General features: G+C 39.3%; 1 protein-coding gene across 3 annotated transcripts in view; it reads right to left on the reverse strand.

Moving 5' to 3' along the window:
* Nucleotides 1-529: 529 nt before the first annotated feature.
* Nucleotides 530-26,496, reverse strand: part of MCF2L (MCF.2 cell line derived transforming sequence like) — a 132,562-nt gene continuing 106,595 nt past the window's right edge. For 2 of the 3 annotated variants that reach the window (XM_075137043.1, XM_075137034.1), the window contains exons 10-30: nt 26,307-26,426; nt 25,238-25,429; nt 24,839-25,030; nt 23,974-24,133; nt 23,743-23,813; nt 22,612-22,688; nt 21,515-21,581; nt 17,819-17,934; nt 16,196-16,265; nt 14,889-14,981; nt 14,652-14,744; nt 13,158-13,283; nt 12,225-12,446; nt 11,554-11,646; nt 11,106-11,184; nt 10,886-10,952; nt 9,556-9,671; nt 3,910-4,037; nt 3,158-3,270; nt 2,931-3,034; nt 530-2,804 (exon numbers count right to left, since the gene is read on the reverse strand). In XM_075137043.1, the coding sequence (XP_074993144.1) occupies nt 2,710-2,804; nt 2,931-3,034; nt 3,158-3,270; nt 3,910-4,037; nt 9,556-9,671; nt 10,886-10,952; nt 11,106-11,184; nt 11,554-11,646; nt 12,225-12,446; nt 13,158-13,283; nt 14,652-14,744; nt 14,889-14,981; nt 16,196-16,265; nt 17,819-17,934; nt 21,515-21,581; nt 22,612-22,688; nt 23,743-23,813; nt 23,974-24,133; nt 24,839-25,030; nt 25,238-25,429; nt 26,307-26,426 (2,394 nt within the window). In that variant the 3' untranslated portion in view covers nt 530-2,709. Of the gene's footprint in view, nt 2,805-2,930; nt 3,035-3,157; nt 3,271-3,909; nt 4,038-7,472; nt 7,548-9,555; nt 9,672-10,885; nt 10,953-11,105; nt 11,185-11,553; nt 11,647-12,224; nt 12,447-13,157; nt 13,284-14,651; nt 14,745-14,888; nt 14,982-16,195; nt 16,266-17,818; nt 17,935-21,514; nt 21,582-22,611; nt 22,689-23,742; nt 23,814-23,973; nt 24,134-24,838; nt 25,031-25,237; nt 25,430-26,306; nt 26,427-26,496 lie in introns of all 3 variants that reach the window. The other variant, XM_075137024.1, reaches the window with a different exon arrangement.

A 26,496-nucleotide genomic window follows, 5' to 3' on the forward strand; every position in this document is an offset into this window, starting at 1 on the left:
TAATCAGTGAACGGGCAAACATGTTCCTCTTCAGATGCTGCAAGTGTGAATGTGGTTTCTTGTTTCCCACCCAGCTGCAGCCGTTGCCAGACAGGGACCTCCACTTGTTCTGCTAAGACCACAGGATCGAGAGGAGCATGTGTACAGGGGAGGGGAACCAGGGGATACACAGCTTTCTTAGGGAAAACCCAACAGCGACGTGCCATCTTTCAAAAAAGGGTGTGTGGGAGAAAGGGAATCAACCTGATTACCTGGCACTGGCTTTCATTTTTTTATCCTCAGCCTGCAGACATGCTTTAATTCCCCAGTGCCAGGTAAGTGAGACAAGGATTACAAGGGCAAAATGGTGTTTTTCTGAGATGGTCCAGAATGAGTAGGCAAAGGATTTGAACACACAGACCCTGACAAGCAACAGCTAGACAGACCTGGTTTTCTGTTCCAAATCCTTCAGCCTATCTCTGTTTTTATATGATACCCATAAGAAGCTTTTAAGACTGTGAGACAAAATAAAACACAGAGCATGTCTATATAAAGGCATTCAGCAAGAAGTGCTGAAATTTATTCAAATTTTCATAATTACAATAGAGACCTCTGACTTTGAACTTCTAATTCACAACATCAGTAAAAAAGGAAATGGTGAAATGGGTTGTATTAAAGTGCAATGATGTGGAGAAAACCATTGAAATAACACAAATGAGGCTGCGGTGAGAAATGAAAGGACAGTCTCATCCTAGCAATGACAGCAATATATAAGTAAATTATGTTACAGATAATTTACAAAATAACTTACGTAGATGAAGATAAACTGAATCTCATGTTGCCATTCCACTGTTAAATATCAGACTAAATATTCCCGGTCAGCCCAGTATTATATGGGATAATTAAAAAAAGATCAAAGGATTTCTGCGTTGGAAAAGATGCCCAAAGTAAAGCCCTGATCAGCCTTTATATTGCAAGAAACCTAAGTATTTATGAATTGTAAAGTGACACATTCAGCAGCATGAAGACTATAAATACATCTTTTACATTGATACATCATATCTACACAATATACATATTTACACAGATATATACACACACAAGCACATACATGCACATATATATGTACATAAATATATGTGTGTGTGTGTGTATGTATGTTTCAATTTGTGCTGACCATGGTCAGCTGCATTTTGATTGCGTCTGGGGTAGGGTTGCTTTTGCAACTCAGGAGTAAGATAATTTTTTAAGAGTATTTGTCCTTTACATTTCCTAAGCTTCAGCCTCTAAAATCTAAAATTTTGGCATAAAGATAGACTTCAGGGCCCAGCCGTCAGAGGGTCTGATGATTAACAGCAGTTCCCGTTGCTTCTGAAACATTACGCTTTTAATGGCCACATTATTTTTAAATAATATGATACATGAATCAGTTAAAAACCTATTTTCATATAAGTAAAAATATTTGAGATGGACAGGAATGAATACAATATTCCACACATGCACACAGTTCTGGACTGTTTGTAAGAATGAAGTGCAAAGAACATCTGACAAGGTGAAAATTTACAACATTTGCTTACATCATACCTTGAAAAATGGCAAGTTTAGTATTACTCTTCCTTTAAAAAAATTTGAAATACTTGTCTTAGCATAAATCTGACCCTTCTCTAATAAAGATTTTTTTACTCCCGTGCTCCCCTTTTATAGAAAAGTTATGTTGTCGTGTTTTTCTCCTTGAATAAATCTGCAACAAACACTATTGACTAAAAATACATCTGGTTTCTAGCCCTCCTACGTTTGTCTGAAGGAAGGCTCTTGACCCATAGCGCAGCCACAATAGTTTCTTCTGCCTGTAACTGCATGTCAATTGTGAGAGCTGAAGGTAACCAGGCAATTACTGTTTATTAAGAAATCGTTTAGTGAATAAGAACATTTGTGTTTCATTGTGCACCTGCGTAAGGAAAAAGATACTACTAAATTGCCAAGGCTATGTAAACACAGTGATCTTGGTAAAGAATTTGGTTGTGAGGCCAAAATACCTCAGAAAACAGCTATTCCATTGCACACATCATTAAAAGGTTGGACAGGATAAAATAATAGTTTCTTTTGATGCTGTTGTGGTCAATGAATTGGTCATGTCTGCATCCCAGTCTCTAGGGAGCAGAAGAATATCCTGAAGACCCAAGAGAAAAGGCTGGACCAAACCTCCTTCCTGGTTGCTGTAAGAGTCCCATTCACTGCATTGACCGAGGTACGTCCTTGGAGAAAGGGGTTTTTTGGGAGGAGAAATTGTAAACTTGGATTTATTTTCTTCATACCTATCCTGTACAGTGATTGCTGTGTTATCAGTTTACAATAAGGATTTAGCACTGAACACATTTTGTTTGCTCACATTCAGATCCTGGCTGTTACAAAATGATACAGTTCTGCAGAAACCTGATTGTATATCAATGAGAAAATGTGTTTTATGCTAACAGCTCTGCAGCTTCAGACTTCAGAGCAGAAGCCTCTGCAAGACCCTATTTCAAATTGTTTAGCTTTTATTTACAACTTCACATTCCATGCACTTTTCATTGGCACCTTCTGGGAGAACCTGTAAAAATCACCAGTGAAAATACTCAAAGCTGGCAACACAGAACTCGTGGTTCTCTGTTTGAGTCCAACATCTAGAACTCTGCACAAAATTACAAACTCTGGATTTACCTTCCGTGGAGGTGGGGTGAAAATTTAACGTTAGCCCTTAATGTCCGAGAAGCTGGTGCTGCTGGCATTGCAGCTATCACTGCAACTTGATGATGTGCTCAAAGTGCTGGAGGCAGTGCCTGATTCTGGGAAAGAGAAAGGAAAGGAAAAAACCCACAAGAAAATATGATATGGTTGTTGTTTTTCACAACTTTCTTTTGTAATAGGCATCTTCAGAGAGACATTCGTCTCATTGATAATAAATAGCCTACCAGAGCTGCTTAAAGATTGAGCTGATTTTGAATTGCCTATGAGCATCAGCAGATTGTTTGCTGGGATCCAACCTTCTCTACCAGTGCTCAGGTTCTTTACATACCTAAAATAATAAAAAATACAAAGTCAAATTGCTTCATTTCCTGCCTTTGAAAGTTTTACCCTAAACATCTGCCTTCCAAACACAGTTCTGCGTATAAAAGTTTCCAAACACAGATCTGCGTACCAAAGTCCATCCTCCCCTTCACGAATCAGTTGAACTAGATCTCCACTTTTCACTGTAAATTCTTCAGAAACTCCTTTCTCATAATCAGTCACAACTGTATATTTACCAGGAGTCTAAATGCACACAGAGGAAAAACATAAACAAATTATTTCTATTGAGTAATTTAAGGTATATGTTGCAGCTTTTGTTTCGCAAATTTCCGGACTTTCCCCTCCTTTCTCATGCACATACATGCTGAAGACTGTGTAAATACACATCCTGAGAGGTAGTAGAACTTTGCTGTTCAGTTACATGCAAATTCAGTACATGAATTCTCACACCCTGAAAAACGTTCAGTGAAATGTTTCCGTTACAACAATTAATTCAAATATCTACAAAAAAATCCCAAGAAAAAAACCCCACCAAAACCAAAACCAAGCTGGCAAACCAAGCTTAGTGACACGATGTACGTGGGAAGTCTGTTGACATGGTAGCTAAGCATGTCATTGCCTGACTGCTGTACTATGGCATAAGCAGCCACGGCCTCACTAGTCTGCAGGTACGCAAAGGTACAGACGGACCTTCCCAAGGCACAAACACAAGGCTGATTTAAGAGAAGGGGATATTTTCGGTTCCCCTAGGAATTTTGCCCAGCTGAGGATTTCAAGGCAGACACTTTCCTTCCTGCAAGCTTCAAAAGCATTCCTATATACTGCCACACACAATGCATCCGTAACATTTGCTTAGCTCAGTAGGAAAGTATTTCTGGTTACCAGCTTCATCTCGCCTCCCCCTCCTCCTCCTTCTTCCTCTGCATCCGATGAATTCAGCGGATCTTCAGCACTAGACCAGCCATCATTTTCTTCAGATGCATCAAGAGAATGAGATGTTTTAGCCCAACCTCGGGGAACAAACAGCCGCCGGTTAACTTTGCAGCAGTGAGCCACGGACTGGGAGAAACGTTCTTCCCACTGAAAAGCTCTTAAGTGATCAAAGTGATAAACAGGAGGAAAACTGTACACAGGGAAGTTATTACAGCCACTAGGTGAAATTCACAGCTGGCAAAAGTTGGCCTGTTTCCATCAGAGTAAGTGGAGTTGTGGCAATGCACAGCAGGCATTTTGGATTTATATAGGCCCTTTGGATTTATATAGAGGGAAACAGATGGAAAGAACGCAAATTCCCAACTAAAAAGAAGCTATTTTTCCCTTATACAAAGATGAACGATGGATAGATACTCTTTCTTGGGAGGAGGTAGAAGACAGGAGCATGCACTCTATGGGAAGAGGACGAACACACGGGTTGTCACCCAAAGCAACCTAACCAGCCTGCTGGAACAAGGGGCGGATGCACATAGATTTGTTCAAACTGTTGAGCACTTAGAGCTGTCAAGAAATTCAACACAAGCTACAGGCACTCTGTACTTCACCTGACGAGGCAGCTTATTATTCAAGGTTATTCAGGCACAAGGATTACTTATCACGCTGAATTATCCTGGTGTTAAGTCATTGCACCAAGCACCACAAGAACAATCTCCTGCCTGTCGTTTATTGCCTAGAGTTCCTTTTTCTCTCCCAGAGTGAAGCATTTCATTTATTTACAAGGCTGAATCATATCCAGAGTGCACAAAATCCTTTTCCAAATAAAACTACCGTAAGTTTTACTGGTGGGATGCTTTTCACTGAGGTCAGCAGCTGCTAATAAATGTGTCAAGTTTATAATGAAAAAAAGTCATGATAAAAGACAAATAAATATTTGTAAGTAAGATTTTGGTTCAAGCCAAAGGGTAACAACAATGAAACTCAATGAAAAGAATTAAAGGAAGAACAAACCTCCCAACTTTTATGTAACTATTAGTTAAGTTGAGAAAGCACCAGCATTTTTGCTCTTCACTGCTTCCGAGGCATTTGTCGCATGGCTGGTCATACCAGTGCATTAGGAAAAACCCTGAGCATTGTCAGAGTAAAGCCAGAACAATCTAAGAATCATAGAAAGAAATCACACCCAGAGCACACCAAACGGAGTGGGACTTTTACCTCGCCTGCACTGCTGCATGACCTGCACAAGTCATGTGTAGTACTGACCCATTTGGCCCTGTCTAGGGTTAAGAATGAACTTCCATCTGTGAAGAAACTGAGCAATAAATCCTGCTGTATTCCATGCAAATTTCCTTGGAAGCTCATATCTTATAGTCGGCTCGTGGGACACAGCTGAAACCCTTTCCATAATTTCCAAGTTAAGAACAATGCAACAAAAGAAAACTTGGTTTCTCCTAATTGTTCCAAGCTCTCATTAGAAACAGAACCAACAAGCTGCACAAAAGAAAAAGAAAGTGAAATCACTGTAATTGCTCTGCCGTAGCATCATACTCACTGGCCTGCTCATCTGGAACATTTTGGTTAACAGCTCTTGTTTCTCAGCCTCTTTGTTTTCATATATTGTGCTGATGTGGGTAAGAGCAGACCTGCCTGATCCTGCCATAGCAACAGTACTCCCACTCCTCGTACAAGCTGGCACTCTACTTAACAAGGCTGTATAAAAGCTCATTTCATCCTGGCTGGGGGAAGTGGTCACTATGGCCATATTCATATTAGCTAACTAAACAGGCACCAAAATTATGCGTGCACGTTCAATGTGCATGCGTGTACTCTGCCTGGTGTGACTAAATCAGAGCTCCCTATAAAGGCAGGAAGTGTCTTTGGCGGACAGCCTTGAGAAAAGGCAAGGTTATGCAGAAATGAGCTTAGATTTGATGGTGCCAAGAAAAACAAGAATTCATTAATCGCTTCTCTTCAGAAATGGGCCCACAGGTTTGTTCACAGAGATGGGATCTATCTGCAAGGTGTGATTCTGTCACCAATACGTTTTCCTTGAGCTCACTGCGATGTAAGTTGGAGCGATGTAGCAGTGAAAGGAAACGAGTGGGGGCAATGCGCTCTGCACCAAGGAGCTGTGCCATCACCTGGTGCAGTTGCATCCTGAAATGCCCAGGTCAACTGCCCGCTTATCCCTCTTTCAGTTGGGGAAGGAGAAGAGATAAAGTGTCAGAAAAGAGATCGGAAGGTGCAAAACAGAAAGGGGAGTTACTAGATGTTTTAAATGCATTTACTTGGTTTAGTGGTTTCATAAAGTGAGAGGCTGCTGGACGGGAGAGCAAATCAGACAAGTCCTTTCTGAGAACCCAACAATTTTACTGTAAATTAGCAACGATCAAGGACTCTCCACCCTGGAAAATTTCAGCATTCGGGGAAAAGGCCACAAAATACCCTTTGCTTTCTGATAGCATTTTCAGGCCCTCAGGACTTCCATGGTAGCTGGAAATCTCAGAGGTTTGACTGCTTCCTGCAGAAAAATTAACTTTGTAACTCCATATCCACACTTGTGGAGTTTCTGCATGTGTCTGGCCTGGGATTACATTGCCTGCTGCTCAGACAGGGTGAACGGTGTTGCATAGTTTCCCCAGCACAGCAGCTGAACCCGCATCATTTCCACAGGTGAGACAAAGACAAATGCTGTGGAAACCTGGAGAGGAGGATGATGGTAGGACTTGAAACAGCTTTATCTTTAGAATAATATTTTCTAAAAGAGATGGTGGTGGAATGAGAGTCAGGAAGAGAGGGACTGCTTTCCTTGTACTCTGTAGTTAATTAGCCCTAAGGATCTGTACTCAAGCCTTCACCAACAGCCTTGCTGGTTAGAAATGGGTCATTTAACTGAAATGCTTTTTTATTCTTTGCTTAGCTGTGGGGTGGGAGGACAGGAGGCAAACTGCTACAAGGGGTTGAGTTAAATTATCTGGGGTTCACAGGGTGGTAAAAATTGCCTACTCTCACCCAAAGAAAGATGCAACAGGACTGTGACTACAGTAACTGATGCAGATCTACAACGGCAATTCCACATGACAGTGATGATCCTCACTCTGACTGGAGTACATGCGTCTCAGGTTTTTTTTTTTTTTTTCCTTTTTTAAAAGTTAAATCCTCTCCACAAGGGGCACAGTGACAGGAGGTTGCTAACTGGAAAACCAAGTGTCTCATACCAACTGGATGCCACTGTAGTTCCATTAAACATCCGGCTCTGGTTTTCTTCAGCAGAACATCCCTTTCCCACTGCCCTCTCCCAAAAACTAGTTAGCCAATGCCAAGGTAAAACTTCAACCAGTTGTGCTATCAAAAACAGCATATACAGAAGCTGACAGACCCACTTGGAAGAACTCAGCTGATACCAATACTGCTGCACGCAACAGCATCATACAGGTATTCGCAGTGCTCTGATGTAACGTATTACAGAGGGATGTGTGGATATTTGTGGAGAACAAGATGTGGTATCACTCTACCTCTTAAACCAAAAGGAGCTGGGTCACTCACTACTTCATGCCGTTTAGCTTTTTTGTCAGGACTGGTAGGAGAAGCTGCAGGAGGATGAATAGGCAAAAAACACACAAGAGAGATATTGAAGAACTGGAAAAAAGAGAATAGGTGGATTGCATGCTAAATACCTTTGAGTTTACACTGGAAAACAAATGGATTTCTGTAATTTTAGCTGTCATTGGTCAATTACAGCAGAAGGAATTAATTATTTACATGTAGTTATTTGAAGATAAACGGACAAATTTATTTTACAGTAATAGATGAAAGTATATGTAAACTTCTCTAAATGAACTAGACATCAACTGAATATGATTAATGTTTGTCTAAAATGGAAATTACCAAATTAAGCAATCATTTTTATATAAATCTAGTGCTACAGCAATACCTGGTCCTGTAAGAAGGATCATTGGCAATGTCTGGCTTTTAGCAGAAGGAGATGGAGTTTCTGTCAAGGCAAGCATGGAATATTAGTGCTCACCTCATTAGCATGAGATACGCAACGCTAGAGTCTCTCCAGAAAGAACTCAAAGGTAATCAGGTTTCAAAAAGGCATTCTGAAAAGATGCTTGGGGGGGGAAGGAGGCAGGGGGGGAAATCGTGCTCTTGAACAAGTGCCATTATCTTAATGCAATTCAGACTGTTCACAGACAGCTGTTCAAAGCAAGAATTTAATGTACCAGTGCGACTACTTGGCAGGAGGAAGAAAGAAAGGTCTCAGACTCCTATTGCCTGTTTTAGCAAAAAAAATAAAGACCGTTTCTGGACGCATAAGGAAATTCTTACCTATTTTTGTATCCAGCAAAACAACAACGTCATACACATTCTGCCGTAGTCATGCTTTGGGAGTTCTGTTAGCAAGGATGCTAATATAGAAATACTCTAGAAAACCTTGATTCCTTTTTGCCAAGTCCAGGTGCACTTGGGGCAGATCCACTGAAGCTAGAAGCAGGCCAGGTATCTGATATGAAGACAACTAACTTCCTCTAGTTTTCCTGCAGGAATGGGGCACTATAAACTCCTTCCTTGGCCATGATAGTGAGACTAAAGGCATTGGAAACTGCACTTCTTCCCTTGCATCTCCAACAGCTCCACTTTTCCCAGCTGCATCTCCCTCTCCCACTCTGGAGCCGGTTTCTCTTGAAATCTCCTTGTCAGGGTCAGTGACTCAGGAACCTAGCTTGAACTTAGGAGAACAAGCTAGTGTATACACTGAAAACCTGTTACACTACACACACACACACAAAGTGATGCTTCAATTACAGCCTTAAACAGAAAACAATCTAGCTTTTTTTAAAAATTACCTTTCTGACTTTTGAGGTTAGTAAAGCCCTGCAGCGTAAAGCGCTTTTTTGACAGTACAGAGCATTCTGAGGTAGAGCTAGTGTCATCTACAAAGGAAGAGAGAGACACAAAGAAAGGGGAGAAGGCCATGAAGAGGTCAAGGCAAAAAATCGTTCACAGACTTGCCAGGGAACCAGCACGTTAAGATGAGAAAGGACAACTGAAAGTCCAGGTACAACAGAAGAACCCAAGCGGCCAGTTGTTCTTCTCACTGTGCAGGGGCTTGTATTGCCACTGGTCTAGTAAATAATCTCCATGATGGGAATCAAAATTCAAGAGAAAAATAATACTCTTCAGAACAGGTAATGCCAAGAAATTTATGCAGAGGAAGAGAAATCTGAGAAGCTGGGCAGCTCTAAAAGGAGACCTACTGCAGACTCGGGCCTCATAACCCACAGTTCCCACCTCCTTTTGGCTACCCTTCATGGAGGTGGCTTTGGGCCTGTCCACACCACACAGTGGAACGCAGAAACCCCCGAGCTAAGGGCAGATGTGACCAGCACGCTGGTGCAGCGTGGGCAACACTTTGTGGGTGGGCTGCACTGCCTGAGGGCTGAAAGCAGCACAGCCCCGCTCGTTCAGGTGTAACGCTGTGTCTGCCTGCACTACCGTGGCTACTCTTGCTGGTGGATCTGCCTGTGCATCTGCAGTGCAGGTGTGCTCTTCTGCAGCACAGTTAAAGATAAGAATACATATGTGTAAACTTACCTTTGCCTTTCTCGGGGTACTTTGGTGCTATTGTGGTGCCATAACCTTCTAGACTTGCGAGATCAGCTTTTCTCTCCTCCATTTTTTTGGTGTTTCTGATATGGTTCCGTGAAGGACTGTTTATTGGAAGAAAATTAAGACAATCAATCCATCTCCAGCAAATTTGGGCCTGAACAGGGGTGATGACCTTCGGTCACAGGCTGCCTTTTACATACAGATATATAGGCTGAAAACCATTTCTTAGCTACTTCACAGATCATACCTTCCAGGATTGAAGAAGTCATGGTGGTTGTGCATAGAAAGACCATGAGCACATACAAAGGAGAAAGATTCCCCTAACTGACTGCAACCACATGTTGAAAACCACACCTGAAAAGACAGCTCAGGACAACTTTCACTCACTCTCAGCTACAGGCACACATTCTGTGCTGACAGTTTCCTCCTGAAGTACCAAGGAAAAAGAACAAGAAAAAAAAAACAAAGGAATAAACTCTGCCACTCAGAAGCTCTTAACACAGGAACAGATGAGGAATGAACAAAGAACATAGGTTGGATCTTGCAGTTGGATACCCATCATGCCTCCAATTAGGAATGGAATGGAGAAAGAAATCCCACAAATACTATACATCTGGGACATTCTTCCTGAGTGATAAGTAGATGCATAAAACATGCAGGGCATATACATATTTGAGCACACACCATGTGAGAATGAGTGAAGATATGAGCACATGGGCTTATGGATATATACACATCCACATATCATGAAAAAAAAGAGTGAGTAGCAGAGGATTAAAAAGAGGTGTCAGAGAAGGGCAGAACAGCAGGTGGGAGAAGAAGAATATACAGGTTGGTAGGGTGAAGGATAAAAAAATAGGAAATTGGAGGAAAAGAACAAGGGACAGAGAAAAAATAATGCCCTGAAAAAGACAAAAAGGAAGAGAATGTGACATCGGAAAAAGAAGAAAAAAATTAACCCAGATGAAGTAAAAGAATAGAGAAAGAAGGCTGCTCCACATAACTCTCTTATCTGGCGTGTAAAGTATATAACTAGCTGTTCAACAAACAGACCCATAATACCACCAGGATTTTGGCTGGTGCAGAAAATGACTTTTCTGTGTTGTTCTCTATGAACTGGCAAAGCCCATGCCACTGCTGCTCACTTTAATAGTTCTGGAGATGTATAAACCCTAAGCTTTATAGTAGGAAGAGACCTAAAAAAACCCCTAAAACAAGGGCCAGTATTAAGGGATAGAGTAATGAAGAACAGCTAACTAGATGTATTAGTATATTTACAAGACAGCCAGGCTGATCTGACAACATACTTACTTACCTTGTACAAGATGATGCTGGTAGAGGCAAACTCTGTGTTTGTTCTAGTGTCCTGTGCTGACTAGCTTCTGTAATGGAGGAAAGAAAAAGAACTGTTAAAATTGATGTGTTTTGAGCTTTTCATTTCTACAGTCCTACACAGTGAAGATATACAGGGCAGGTTTTGAAGTTCAGAGAGAAAAGAGATTAAAAAAACCATATATCTATCCAAAATATTTTACCTCTGCATGCCTGCAGTTGACTTGTCAGCACTTTTCTTATTTCATTTACCCAAGTAGCTTTAACTTCAGGGGTTGGTGCCTACCCAAAAATAAATAGAATCAGCCATCAAGCATAGAATACTTATTACACAGAGAGTTGCGTGCCAAAGCACAGCCTCAGAGGAATCCTTCAAGAGGGACAGACAGAGCTCCCTCTCTAGTCCTTAGTGACCAGAAACTAGTTGTGAAAGTGGAACACACTGAGGCAGAGACTGTGCATGTGCTACAAACCCCGGCTCCCAAGCCATCCACTGCTCCAGTGAGAGCAATAGTAATGGTGTATGCAATATCCCCCATGGATATTGGAAAACGTGATTTTTTTTTTTTTCCCCCCAGAAGACTCTGCAATTGAAATATATTGTTTAAGAAACTAACTTATGAATTAATCTGGTGTGGTTTTTTTATTTACCTGTATGATGTAAACTTCTTCCCTTGCATTATACCAGATTTCAAATTTTTTTGCATCCCCTTTGACATTTTCTGTAATTCCAACTGCTGCCATCTGGAAGCAAAGAGAACAGAGCTGACCTACCAAATTGCAATTACAATAACAGAAGCAGGCGGCTACTGGTATTCTTTGGTACCCTATTTCTGAAAAGCAAAGCACATTTGGCTTCTTGCTCAAGGAAAAGAATAACTAATAAGACATGATCTGCATGTTGGATGTAAGAAATTTAGTGCTTTGTGTCAGCTTGGCTACGTCGGAGGGAAGAAAGGTTTAGGTACATTAAATTGACCCACAAGATGCATCTTTTAAAATCCAGACCACTAAGTCTTATACCTATTTTATACTACCCTGCTCTACTCATTATTACATTTGCTGAGTGATTAATGCAACTGCCATTCAGCTAGACTAGTATGGTTTGGATTTTCTCAAAGGATAATTTCCCCCCACCCCGACTCTCTACAGACAGCAACACAAAGTAACACAGACCTGCAGCACCAGTTAGGTTTGCCTGAAAGGGTGAAGTTCCCAATGCAAAACCATAACATAGCTTTGCTGACAGAAAACTAGAATATTGTATTGCTGCAGGCTAAGCCCTCAGTACCTCAACCTTACTGGACTGCTCAGTGTCTTACATTTAAGGAGTGTTTGTAGCTGTAAGACGGTGCTTTCTCATATCCCTCTCCGTTTTCTTCTCGCTTTTTACAGAACAGCACTGCTTTCTCATGGAGGAAGAGGTGTCGCTGCATTGGCTTGAAGCGTGCCAAATCTTTCACCTTCGAGTGACCCTTTTTATGATCAGTCCAGACATTGAAGGATCCCTGCATTAAAAGCTTGCCCAACTCATTCAGGTTTCCCTGGAACAAAAAAAGCGGTATTTATAACTACAAAAAGATAACATCAGACTAAAATGAATACTGTGAACAGGTCTTTACAAGTTCTGTTGGTCCAAGTAATCTCTCTCATCAGTGTTTACATTGAGTTTGGAAACGTAATAAAAATAAAGTCAGTGTTGGATTTTTACACATAAATTTCTCTCTCCCCAACACTGTTCAGGCAAGATTTTACAGTTAAGAGTACCAATGGCAGGGATACAGAGACCTACACATACAGAGAGGGGGAGGCACAATATACATATTTGGTGGTTTGGGTTTTTTTCCCCAAACTCTGCTCCAAAGCTGCTTACGTTGTGTGGTTTTGGTGTTTGGTGGGTTTTTTTTTTTTAACTGAAAGTCTTGGGTGTAGTTTTACACATAGATATAAAAACTTAGTAGTGACTCCCATTTGGCAGTAGCCTAAACCAGACTGTTCATGACGATTTTCAGTTTTTAGCTTGGTGTCAAGTAGATCAAAGAAAAAAACTTGGGTAGACGGAGCAAAACATTATTCATAGCAGGAAAACTTCAGAAGAGTATAGAGAGATCCGTTATTTTCATTACACAATTCAGTTTAAAGGCACCTTTTGTAAAACATTCTTCTCATTAGTACACAGTATAGGGTATGCTGTACATATATCTAAGAAATAAATGAAAATAAATTAAAAAGTAAGTAAAAATACTGTTACTCACATCGTAGCCTGTAATGGCTATCTGGTGCATAGAATCATTAACTGCTTTGAGAATACCCAGTATAGAAGTTAATGCCTCCTGAAGATCTTCAGCACCTTCACAGTTCTTACTGTACTTCAGCATTTCCTGAGCAGGCAGAGAACGACAATATACTTACTTAGCTTTGGAAACAGCAGTAACTAGGAACGTTCAAATTTTAACACTTCTTGAAGTTATTTAGTAAAGTTTTATACCATATAATCTAGTGGGTTAAATACTGGCTGGAACTTGGAAGACCATAAAGTTTTACTTCTCATCTCTGCTGCTAATTAGCCAAATATATTTCGTTCATCTACAGGTTTTGTAAACTCTACCTAAGAATTTTAAGAGACTAACTTTGCAAACATTTTTTTGATCACAATTGCTAAAAAAAAACCAAACAAACAACCTCAAACCCAAAACACAAACAAGAAAAAGGATATTTTTTATATTTGTTACTTTTTAGAGGTGAACAAATGTAAAAACATAGGCAAATTTCATTTATTATTTGAATTATGGTAAGGCCTGGGACGCTAGTAAGAGAGTGAAACTTACTGCACTGACCATTGTTTACACATCTATAAAGGCATCCCTTCTCCAAAGGGCTTATTGGTGAAGCTGCATCTTCCAATTTGATCCAGATAAACATAGCTGCAAGTTCACGTGGAAGCCCCCAGACTTCATAGTATGAGCATAAGCATTTACTCATGGACTGCAGGCAGTAAAGATACTTTTAATCAAAAACCTTTCTAATACTCCTCTCTTTACGCAAGCTTAATGTAATTAATTCTTTAAAAGCTGTTAACTTCAGCTCAGTTTTAACTCAGGAATAAATTTGGTCTGAGGTAATTTTTTTAAACTACTGTAAAATACAATTATTGAAACGTGTGTCTATGTGGGAAATTTTTCTTAAAACAAGCCAGCTTCAAACATGGCAAAACCTTAAACATTAATTTAAAAATTTATGATAGTATATTGCTCATTTTGCTCTCTCAGTATAGCATGGTTAAGTGAATCACAACAGCAACCTTCCTAAAAACACCATACAGTGCTCTCAGTTAAGTACATTTCCTAGAACGCATTTCCTAGAACCCAGCAAGGCAAATTCCTGCAATACGGATGAGGTGACTATAACTGACGCATAACAAGTACTTCAGATACTCTCTTTTTCTTTGTTGCAAAGGTTTCTTGGGCCTTCTGTTTCCCCTAATCAACTTTTCATTCTTCTCTTTGGCAGAAATACAAGGGCAAAAGCAGTTGTACAAGGTGTCTCTGTGTAACATTTGCCTGTCTACTAGCAGCTTTTTGGCTGAAAGAGAAAAGAACCAAGCTGAAGGTTGATAGACTGGGATTTGTCTCTGTTTTGATTCATACGTCTGTCTGCTAATTTTTAGGTTTCTCTCCAGCAGGGTGAGAGAAGCAGCATTTAAACAAATGCACAAAATATACTTAGTGTTATAATGGAGTAACACATACCTTTAGCAATAATTGGTATTTCGTTATTCTTTGAACAGGTTTCAGCAAGTATGAGTCCAAACTGAGCTTGTGATCGAGTTTTCTTTGACACTCCTGAAATCAGTGTTGGATTTCATCAGTACACTAATCAGTATTTCTGTTATTTGTTCTTGACATAAATGATGAAGTTTAAAAAAACCAACCAAAATAAACAACAAACACCCCCCACAAATATTTTAGATACTCAACCAAGCATACCTGAAAGAATACAGAATCTGAAAACTGCCTCCACAAACTTTCAGATCGAGGTTTATTTTGACAGTATTTTTCATAAATCTGGAAATCTTCCATCTGACATTGGGTAGACAAGCAAAAAGTTAATAAATTCTTGTGACTTTAACAGACAAAATTTATAAGAATTTTTTTCATGATCAATAAGGCTAAGAAAAAACAACAAGAAAAAAATGCAATTCCTTGAGGCATCCCAAGCAAAAAATGATTATTAAAAATCACTGATTTTGTAACAGCTACTAATTCTGTACTTGGAACATCAGAATAAAATGTTCCTGTTAATTTTTGCCTCAATTGAATGTTAAGTACCTTACGAAGAAGCATATATTATATTTACAAATATATTTCTATTACAATATGAAAAATACTTCTATGAATGCCCAACCATGAGTCCCTCTGTGCAACTTATTTAAAAGTCTTTGCCCTTTTTTCTTCATACATTTTCATTTTATGAATGTGTTTTTCACTGGGAGTTGCACTAAGGTACACCAAGCAGTTTGTGGCCCCTTATCACTTCAGCAACTAAATAGCGTGACTTCAGCACTTGCTGAAAGCAAAAGGAAATAAGACTGCTGAAAATGTCATAGTAACTATAGATATAAAGGGAAGACCAGGTAGGAAATCAGCAGGCACAGAAGTACCCCTGTCCCTCAGTTTTAGGAAACAACATCTCCATGGATGTAGTCAGTAAATAGGAGGGGGAGGGATGGCTCCTCCCAGGAGTTTTAGAACATCAACGGGTAGCAAAAAACAGGAGACTGATTTCCATAAACAGATTCCTATTCAGCCTTTGGTATACTATGGGTGAGACTCATTGTTTAATAAATCCCAGATTAAAAAGGTTTAATTCTGTCATAGCTTTCTATTTTCAGAATAAAAATATTTTGGACTTACTCTGTTTAGGTGTACTCTTTAAAGAAAACAGAAAAGAACAACAACGACAACAAAAAAAATCCAGTAAAGAAATCTAACCAACTAAACCAATCATTTATAGTGATGTGAAATGATGCAGTGCATGACTCCTCTTAATGTTTTCCTAACTGCAACTTTAATAAAGCAGTTTTCTTTCAATAAGGTAGTAGCTCTTTCTAACAAAATTAATTACCCCGCACAGCAGAAAATATCCCCAACTCTCAATTAACACGTACATTTTCAACCTGTTACCTGTTCAAGACAAAGGGGCTGTGGTGGCAACTGCTACATGAAAATCACTCTCATATGTTATAGTCTTAGAGGGGCTTATAAATGAAATGCCAGCAAAAGATGACACATACCTGATCCAGAAAGCACCGTCCTACTAGTTCTGGGTATTCTACGTAGTTTTCTAGTTCTCTCAAGAATATTCTACGAGGAAGAAGATTTTCTTAGAGCACATGTTAAAAAAGTTGTAGAAAATCTTCACATTCTTGGAATTCGTTTTCTAAACTTTTGGAAAGAGAGTTGTAATTCTGTACTACAAAACTAAACAAAACTCTTCCAGACCATGTACTTAAAAAGGGATAGCAAATTAAAATAAACAAACATTCTGACCAATTTCTTTTAGCTTATTGTTGCTACAACTGAAATCAAATATAAGATTGGGAAGGTGTGCTGGGTTTGGCTGGGGTAGAGTTAATTTTCTTCACAGTAGCTAGGATGGGGCTGTGTTTTGGATTTGTGCTGGAAACAGCGTTGATAACGCAGGGATGTTTTCATTACTGCTGAGCAGTGCTTACACAGAGCCAAGGCCTTTTCTGCTCCTCACCCCACCCCACCAGTGAGGAGGCTGAGGGTGCACAAGAAGTTGGGAGGGGACACAGCTGGGACAGCTGACCCCATCTGACCAAAGGGACATCCCATACCATATGACGTCATGCTCAGCATATAAAGCTGGGGGAAGAAGAAGGAAAGGGGGGACGTTCAGAGTCATGGCGTTTGTCTTCCCAAGTAACTGTTACGCGTGATGGAGCCCTGCTTTCCTGGAGATGGCTGAACACCTGCCTGCCGATGGGAAGAAGTGAATGAATTCCTTGTTTTGCTTTGCTTGCGTGCATGGCTTTTGCTTTCCCTATTAAACTGTCTTTGTCTCAACCCACGAGTTTTCTCACTTTTCCGATTCTCTCCCCCATCCCAGCAGGGGGGTGAATGGATGAGTGGCTGTGTGGTGCTTAATTGCTGGCTGGGGTTAAACCACGACAGAAGGGAAGGGGTATTTTGATTCCCTGCCCTATATATTCAGCAGCAGGATCTGTACAGTTTAAAGTGTTTGGTTTTTCTTTCCAAATACTACCAAACTCTACAAAGCAAAAAACCGAACCAAACTTCACCTCTCCAGACCAAAAAAACCCACCCAAAAAAATGAGTGGCAAAACTTCCAGTCTAGTTTTGCCTGAATAAGAAACAACTATTTAATATGCTTAACTTCTCTTGAAAATACTTCTCTTTTCTACCAATTTAAATATAATCCTGTGAAGAAATACCTCTCTAGCAGCAAGGATTCAAACTTCAGAGTGAGGTCACTCAAGTGTAAAATTAACCATCCTCAACCAGACGTAAGAGTTGAGAATTTTTGGTTTAGAATAATAATTTACTTTCCATAGCAAATTTCATAAAAAATAAAAGAAACCCAAACAAACCTTGCTTTAATTAGCTTGTAACCAGATCCCAAATCCCTTCAGGAAGAGGACCACAATGCAAAATTTTACCTGTGTACTGCAAACATTTGAATTAAGTTTCACACAGCTTTGCTCATCTTTCATAGATATTTTGCTTTTCCTGTTCTATGCAATATGAATTTTGACATGTCAGATAGCCAAGTGGGACTCAGTAAGGATCTTTCAGTAATTTAAATCAGATTAAAAGAAAGACTAAAAAATCCCATCCAAATGCTATTTTTAGATCTGAATGCAAATCCTCACCTGTTGTGAAAATGATAAATTTCTTCCATGTTCCCAAACAAGATATCCTTCTTATTTTGGAGTTCTGGTGAAATGAGATGAGCCATTAAGGGGTTGTCCATCTCTGCAGCATAACCCTGCAACACATGAGAGACACACTGATTATCTCCCTTTACTTGCAGTACTTATCTCTCTCTGACAAGCCAGTCTGCGGGCAGGCTGATAGACAGCAAAAAAGAGCTCAGTATTAATCATGAAAAAAGTATACAAATTCTGTTTTTCCATCAGTCCGGTAAGAGACACCTATATATTAGAAAGACACTTGAATAATTACTGCAATTTTAGTTAAGCAAGGATGAAACAAAGTTTGCAATCATTTCCACCAAGCAAAGGCTATGCATTCCTATACTGCTTACAAACTGTAGTTCGTACGTTTTCTGTTAAGACTTTACACATCTGAGTTTAAAGCCACAATTCCAGTACACACGCAAACTTTCATGCTCATCTTAGCTATTAGTATGAGGGAACAAGCTGACTGTAGTTATTTCTGCAAGTAACAGAAATCATTAAGCTGCAAATTCTATCTTTAAGACATTTTCATTAGCTTTGGTACCAAAAGTCATAACTTTAGATTCTGACATCTTCCATTCGTCATGTAAGGCCACATTCTCTTGTCTGTATATCTGGCACGGGTAAGGAAAAGAGAGCACACAGGTGGCTTTAGCCCAGGACTGTTCTCCTCTGGTCCCAAGGTCACTAATCTGTGATTAAGTGATCTCCCGAAACACTAAAAAAAACCCCACCAAACAACCCTCCCCAAAAATCCCAAACCCAAACAAAACACCCCCAACCAATCAATCAGGAAAACTGCAAGAATACTCTAGTACCTGTATTGTAAATAGGTTTCTTAATTTAAGCAGATTTCTTAGTGTAAAGGCACTGAAGGAAGATGATACGACCTACTTTAGATTTGGATTAGATTTATCTCTCTCTTTTTTTTCTTTTATTTTTTAAAAAACACAATTATCGCGGACAAGGTGGTCACTGCATTAGTGACATTGATTATAATAAATTGCACGGAATTATAACAAACTGAAAAATTAAATGAAAGGATAAGCAGACGTGCACCTGCAACCAAGATTTTCAATTTCAAAGTGATGCCCAAACTACAAAAAGTAGGAGAACTAGCTGGTAAAGTCAGCTACCCTGAAGAACTCAAGCATTTGGATAGGATACTGATTAGATTTTTTTTTTTAAATCAGAAACATTCCTTTAAAAATCTGGGTATTTTTTCCTCAAACACCACAAAAAAGAAAAAAAAACCACAACGGTACAAGCAAAGATGCTGGAGCTCACAGATTGCTAACCGTTGGTCCCTCTCCCATATCTCTCCCCCCAAATAGGAAAATGTAGCATCTGAAAGAGGAAAAAAAAGGTGGTACACCACTAAAAAAGATGAAAATCATTTACATAAAATGGAGTTAAAAAAAATTAACAGGGAAAGAAGAACTGTGGCCACCATGCAAGTTTAGATACAGTGAAGAGATGCATGAAGACAATGATTCATTTCCACTTGAAGTAAAGATGATGCTGAACATAGCAGCAAAGCCATCACTGGCATAAAGAAGGGGTACCTAACCCAGCAGAGGTGAAAACAAACCTAACAGAGCTCAGTACTTTGGAATTCTGAAAGAACAAAAGCATGAAATCCATACATTGACAAAAAGCTTTTAACCTTTTTTTTTCACTTCAGGCTGACATAGTACTTATTTTAATAATTTAATATAAAAAGCCCTTCATGTTTTACTACTGTGCAGTAGTACTATGTAGTACTTGTGTTTTAAGAAAGGAGAGGGAAAGCTACTCCATGCAGCCACAGGGATCATTTAATCTTACTTTAAGAATATATAAGGCTTTGCTTAGTCTTCCATTTGAAAGCTGTTCTAAAAGCCTTGAAGTAAATGGAAAAAGAAGTAGAATACAATACCTAAAAATAGACTAGACCAATATTTTTCCCTGATAAAAATTACTGGATTTCACAGACTAAAGTGGGATGACCATGGTTATTAATGAAAGGAAAACTATCAAGCTCAGATAAAAGCAGCTATAGCAGTTTCCCAATAATCAATCTTGGGAAGTACCTTGGTTTTTTCTGTTGGAATCCTTGGCAGAGAGAAAATGCATGGCAATTAAATATGACATAATAATAGGAGACACTGTCCATACAAAGGAGTATCAGGTTACTTTACAGGAAAAACAGGAAGATTAACAGAATAGGAGAAACAAAGAAATTGGGAGAATAACCAGAACTATGGATTAATAACTAGAATTACTCAAAAGCTGGAAGACTGTCATTGAACCATACCTCAAGCAAGGATCTGATCCAGAATTACCGTTGGCAGTCCCAATCACCCAAGTTCAAGGGAGATGAATCCCAAACTGCAAGGAGGCACAGAGAAGTATGCCTGGCATGGTCAGAGTACTGGAGAGTCTATCACATTGGCAGAAAACCAAGACAGCTTGGCCTAACAAGACAAGGGTTGCACTATACTCTACGCAAAACAATAATACCAGAGGAATAGAAAGATTCTGCAACAACCCTCCAGTAACAACAGTAAGGACCAAAAATCCTCCAACTATTCGAGTCTTGATTTTATGAACAGAACTGTACAGATAGCATTGCATACGAAAGCAGAGAATGAAGTGATCCTTAAGGTCCATTCCAGACCTACCTAGCTTTATTACCACACATCAGATGCAACCATCCTACTGTCATCAACACTTCCTAGCACTTGGACTGGACCCAGGACATAAATGCTATGGGAAGCTGAGCACAAACTAGGCAAAAGCAAGACCAGAGTTCAAAACCCTCATACACTACTCTTACTTGAAGGTATGTACTCAGAAATTATCAGTCCCAGTCCATAACTTACGACAACTCCTATTTAGGAGCTTAACATTGGCATGGACACCAAGAATACCCACTTGGCTCAATTCCAATTCATCCTGATTAAAATAATTCAACCTCAGTTATCTGCAACTTCATCATCTCCTACAGTCAAATCGGACTACCACAAAATGACACATCCATGTCTGAAGACTTAACAAACTTGAGGAACAACACAGAATACTGCAGCGTATTTCTACAAGCAACTCAGCAGTACTGCAATTGTGCCTCCACAAGTGTGGAGCAAAGGGAACACCTTTGTTTCCTTTACAATTTCGAATGAAGATATTATTACAAGGCACTCTGTTGCCACAGTTGTACCCAAGACATTTGGAAGATCACGTAAAGATATGCAAAGAGGGATCAAGAAACAAATTTTCTCCTCTGACACAAGACTCTCGTGATGCAGATTTACATTCCTGTGCGACACATGACCTTCCTGGAGTCGACCCAAGACTCTGAAATGAACTTTTGCAGGAATTAATGATCATTACAAATCTCACTATGTTCCACCTAAATAGGTAGGCATATCTTATTTTCTGCCCAATTTGTGTTTTCTAGTACAAAATCCTAGTTGCATGAATATTTCCTAGAAAAAAATTGCACATTCCTGCCTCTGTGAAAATACGATGAGAAAGGAGAGATGTAATGATTACACTGCTTGACGGGACAAGCAGAGGCATTACAGTGATAAGGAAAGCATAAGAGCATCCGTGAAATGGAAGAGATAAATAGATTCACTAAGAGTCGCAGTGAAATTTAATCTTTACCTCAAGAACGCAGAGAAGTTCTTCTACATATGCTCGTTCAGTCTCAATAAGTTCATTAATTACATGCCTGTAGACAAAGAATGACAATTAAGGCAGGCCTATTCGCTTACGCAAAGTAATGAGGCAACATTCATACTTCAGACAATAAAAGAACAATTTCCAGATAATGGAAAATGTGATGTTTCATGGATATTTCTGTCAATAGTTTATATATCCTTATTGAGAAGCACGTATTTTTAAAACATTTTACAATCTTTGAAAATGTGTTTAAACAGGAAAAAAGTAAAATCTAGCATTTTAAGTGCTGTAGTAACTGAATTGAAGCAATGAAATATTTTATCATTGTACATACAAAATCTGGTTGTGTTTGCAAGTATTACAGGAGCTGGAGTTAGAGCTGCATAGGATTATCAAAAACAGACTTAAGGTTACACCGGTCATTTTAAATTAGAGGCATTTAGGGCACACTTTAAATATCACAATGCTGCTTTAAGTTTAATTTTCCTAATGGTCAAGCAAGCATGCTTCCCCCCAACACCCTCCCCTTGTGATTTTGTACAATTTAACACATGGTTGTAACAGTGAAAAGACAGTAAAGTATCCAGTTTACAGGTAGAAATGCAAGCTCTGCTATACACATTGCAGGTGGTACTAAGTTACTTTTTGAATATAAGTGATGCTGTTTAGTTTTTGTATAAGAAGGTGATTTTTCATAACATTTATCAAAACAGGGACTAAAATGACTCAAATAAAAAGACAAAGTCTTCTGAAGCATGGGGACCAAAACCTCTGACAGATTTACAGGAGGCTTATTACTCAAAACGATGTCATCTCTGAAATGAAAATATGTAGTTATCCTGCCATATCATTACCTCGCTGCAGCAAAGCTAGAGTCTGGTAGTATATAAACTATAAACAATGCTGCAGACAGACTGAAATATCTTCCTCGGTGTACAGAGCATAGCCAACGCATTTCAGAAAGCACCGAGGCTTAATTCAAAGAAGCATACTTGTCTTATCAAATCCTTAGCCAAACTCAGCCTTTGCTGGAACCAAATCAGAGAAAAAGCATTTTTTGTTTATCAAAATATACTTACTGCCGTAACACAGCTAGGTTTTCTTCATCATCCATTGTAGATCCTCCTCTGCTTTGATGGAGTTCAGTCATTTCACTCTAAAGAAGGAAACAAACAAACAAACAACAAAAAAAATCATCATGTCATCACAGATGGGGGAATAACACTTGAAAATACGGAGCTTTGCACTCAGCTCTACTTGCATGCGTTTTCACAGGAAAGACTGTACTCCATTAAAAATGAAGGCAATTTGCAAGAATGCAGCAAAAAAATCCAAGTCAACCTGAAGGTCTTGAAGCACACAAGAACATTTAGACACGGAGAGTTCTCCGTGAAAGGCCAGCTTAGAAAAGACCGTGGTTCGAGGCCCCGTTCCAGGAAGACAACATCAGAGCATCAGCATAATCTTGGAGGCAACACTGGCTTTAGTCTGTTTTCCAAGCTAAAAATGAAGTACTGTACTAACTTTCTGGTAACTTCCTAACTTGACACAGAAGTTCACTCTTACAACTTCTACTGTAATGGCTGACCTAATTACGGTTTGCTGAAAAAAGTGAGAGGTTCTGCTTTCAATCCCCCCTTGAACCAACCCTTTTCTCCAACTGTTGTCCCTACTGGTCATGTGGTCCTGCCTTCCTCCTTGCATTGCCTCTTGCTGAACCTTTGCCGAGTTGATTCAACTCTCTAACCCAGTGGGAAACTACTTTTTTCTGTTGCTGCCGTCAGGTTACTTTCCTTGCCGGAGGCGGGGCAGGAAGACCATCCCCACTTGGGAATGGCAACCCATTAGGTCAGGTGAAGCTGTCTGGGAGCCAACTACAACTACCTCTTCACTTTCGCCAGTTTTAAGAGTAGCCAATTACTACTGGCAAATAATAAATGTTTCCTGTTCATAGATTTTATATTTTGCTGCCCCTAACATTTTTCCTAATATAGGCAACTATTTACTTTACGTTCCCTCATACCCAGCCCAGTGACAAAGCAGCCTCTATTTAAACCACATGACTGCTTCACCAGAGTTACTTTGATAGCGGCAATACCACCACTTCTTCAGTGGAACTGCCTCATTCTTCTTGAAGTTCCTGAATATTCCATTGTATTATGACTTTCTTAAGCAGTACGTGCATGAAAAGTGCAAAGAAAAAAAATTACCTTTCCTCTTCTGCAGTTTACCCTCCGAAGCGCACTGCTTTCTGAGTTGGATACGTATTCTCTTTGAAGACCTAAGCCCATAAAGCAGAATCAAACAGCAGTTAGAACTTGAGCAGATCTGACACAGATGTTTGTGCAACCACAAATTACAGCTGAAAGTTTCTCTAAGTTTCTCCGCATAGTGCAAAAAATTAGTTAAAGAATTAATTAAAGGCTATTACAGTTACTTACCTGGAGATGGACAAGGAGATTTTACAAAGGCTTCAGGTCTTGGTGCAACTGGCTGAACAGGACGTGTCTGCTTAGCTGCCAGTTTCTTAAGACTTACTTGTCTCTTTTGAAACATTTCTTCCATACTTTCTTGCTTCTGGAAAACCTTTTGCACATGCTCCTGCCGTTGCCACAGAAATAAAAAAAAAAAAAAGAAAAAAAAAAAAAGCCCTGTCAGAGCCTTATCAACAAGCTACACTGCCATTTACAGCACAGTGATTTGAAATTGTAATTGCTTTTATACCACGTATAAAAATATTACTCTACTCTTCACTCTTAACAAGGTATAATTTACAGTCATTTAGTACACTTAAAAATTGTAACATCACTTCATAAAACATTTTCTGTGCTTGCGGTAGAGAAACCAATGGGGTTCAGGTTTCAATTTAAAAAAAAAAAATAGGGAAAAGTTTTCTTCACAGTGTCTAATGGTTCTGTTACATGAAGAGATCAACGAAGAGGAAATGGGACATATTCTCAAGTTGTAAAAAAAGAGCAGTTACAAAGCAGAAATCATACAAATATCAAGGACAGGCACATTTTTGCTACATAAAAAAGATATTTCAAATACTCATTTGGGAGAATTTTTTTTAAAAGCAATCCTGCTAGCTGAAAAATTGAAGTAGTTATTAAAAGGCTATGAAGCCCCTGATGCTTATCCAAAGATATGACAGGACTAGCACCTCAGGCAGTGAAATGTGTTGGCTTTTCAGTTCCCAGGTATAGCTCCTAGTACTGATTATTTAGCTTTATCAATGCCCATGCAAGAGAACAATTCTAAAATTAACAAATGGATGCATAGATACACATAAACATCTTCTCGTACCTTTAGGTCCTCATTGAGGATGTGTGCATACTCTCTGTAAATTTTATTCAACTCCTTGATCTTATTGCCTGCACCAGTGTCCAGGAATTTCTCAATCTCGTGTAATGCTGATTCTGCACCATCCTGAGACTGACATTTATCTACTGGCTGCGAAGCTAGCAGATAAATTCCTTCATCGCACCACCTCATAGACTAGAAACGAGAAAAGAACAGGCTCAGAATGCACCGATGTCAGCAGCAAACACTAAGAGGTCTAAAACATTTCATACCTCTACTTGTGATGTATTTAAGGAGAAAACTTCAGCACACCCAGATATTTTTACCTGCCGTTATGACAACTGGTTGACTGAGGTTTTAGCAAACAAGATGGGAAACAGAACTGTTCCATACAAAATTTACCTTTTCTAGTAAGCCATGCAATTCTAGAGATTTGTTAAGAAGATTCCTCCTCCGTTCTGTCTCAGTAGTGAAGCCATCACAGAGATGATGAAGTTCACTGCATTTTGGAATAATGGAGTCCACAGCATAATGATTGCTTTGAATAAAAGCATCACCCTCTGAGGCTAGCATTCTGGCTTTTGCTATAGTTTCCTAAGAAAGCAAGCATTGATTTAGGTATATCTTTCCTTGGATCAACATCAATGAAAAAAATTAAAAATTACACCATTTGTTTATACGCAGTAAAATACACATGTTGATAAAGAATACATCTTCAGTTAACAGCTGCCTTGTTTAATATATCAAAGTGATTTCCTGTCTTCCCAGATGCCCAAGAACTTTTATACCTTCTTCTTTATTATACCAGAATACTTCAGAAACATTAATGAGTTTAATCATATGCCTTCCTGTGAAAGAACCACTATTGTCTTTCTATGCCTTAGTTATTCAGCAGCATGTTTGTGTGTGTATGTATGCAATTTGGAGTACAGCAGCAATATGAACCCAAATTAAAAAATACCTAACTCTGGCACCTCAGCCTCAAGAGCAATGACCTCACTTATAGAGCTATATATTTTATTGTGAAACACAGATGATAATAATGTTCCCTTTCTACATTGTTCAGAGTGTATGTTTCTGTTGGTCATCTTTTAACATATTGTACATTCAATACACAGCTTTCTCATTTCTGAGATTTAATGAAATAAGTGGCTTTAATAGGAATGGAAGCGGCCCCTTGATCACTAAGTGCAGAACTTGGCTATGTAGACACTTCATGCAATTCTTCCACGAACCGATCACACCGACTTTGTGACTGGTCACTCTGCTTTTTATTGAGGGATGCCTAAGAACTGGGCTGCTCCAATGGTTAAAGACTTTATTCCAAATTCCTTCTGCACATTACCTGAGACACTGATTCTGCCCTGTCAGCTTAAGCTCTGCTCATAAGATATACTCAATAACCAAATACTGTTCCCCTCCGCATATGCATGGTCATACTAGAAATTAAGGAGACTTGCAGAGTTCTTACACATGATTTTTCTTCAAAGTTGGCAAGATCTTTCAAAATGTGCTCCACATGCGAACAGCTGTTTCCCACATCTGTGAAAGCAGACAGTCTCTCCGACACAATATCCAAAGCTGCTTTGACCTGAAATGAGACATAGCTATGTATCAATGAAGATGATTCCACCTCTCTGGAGACCCATCAGTTAAACAGC

The sequence above is a fragment of the Calonectris borealis genome, chromosome 1, assembly GCF_964195595.1.
Source record: "Calonectris borealis chromosome 1, bCalBor7.hap1.2, whole genome shotgun sequence".
Classification (NCBI taxonomy): Eukaryota; Metazoa; Chordata; class Aves; order Procellariiformes; family Procellariidae; genus Calonectris; species Calonectris borealis.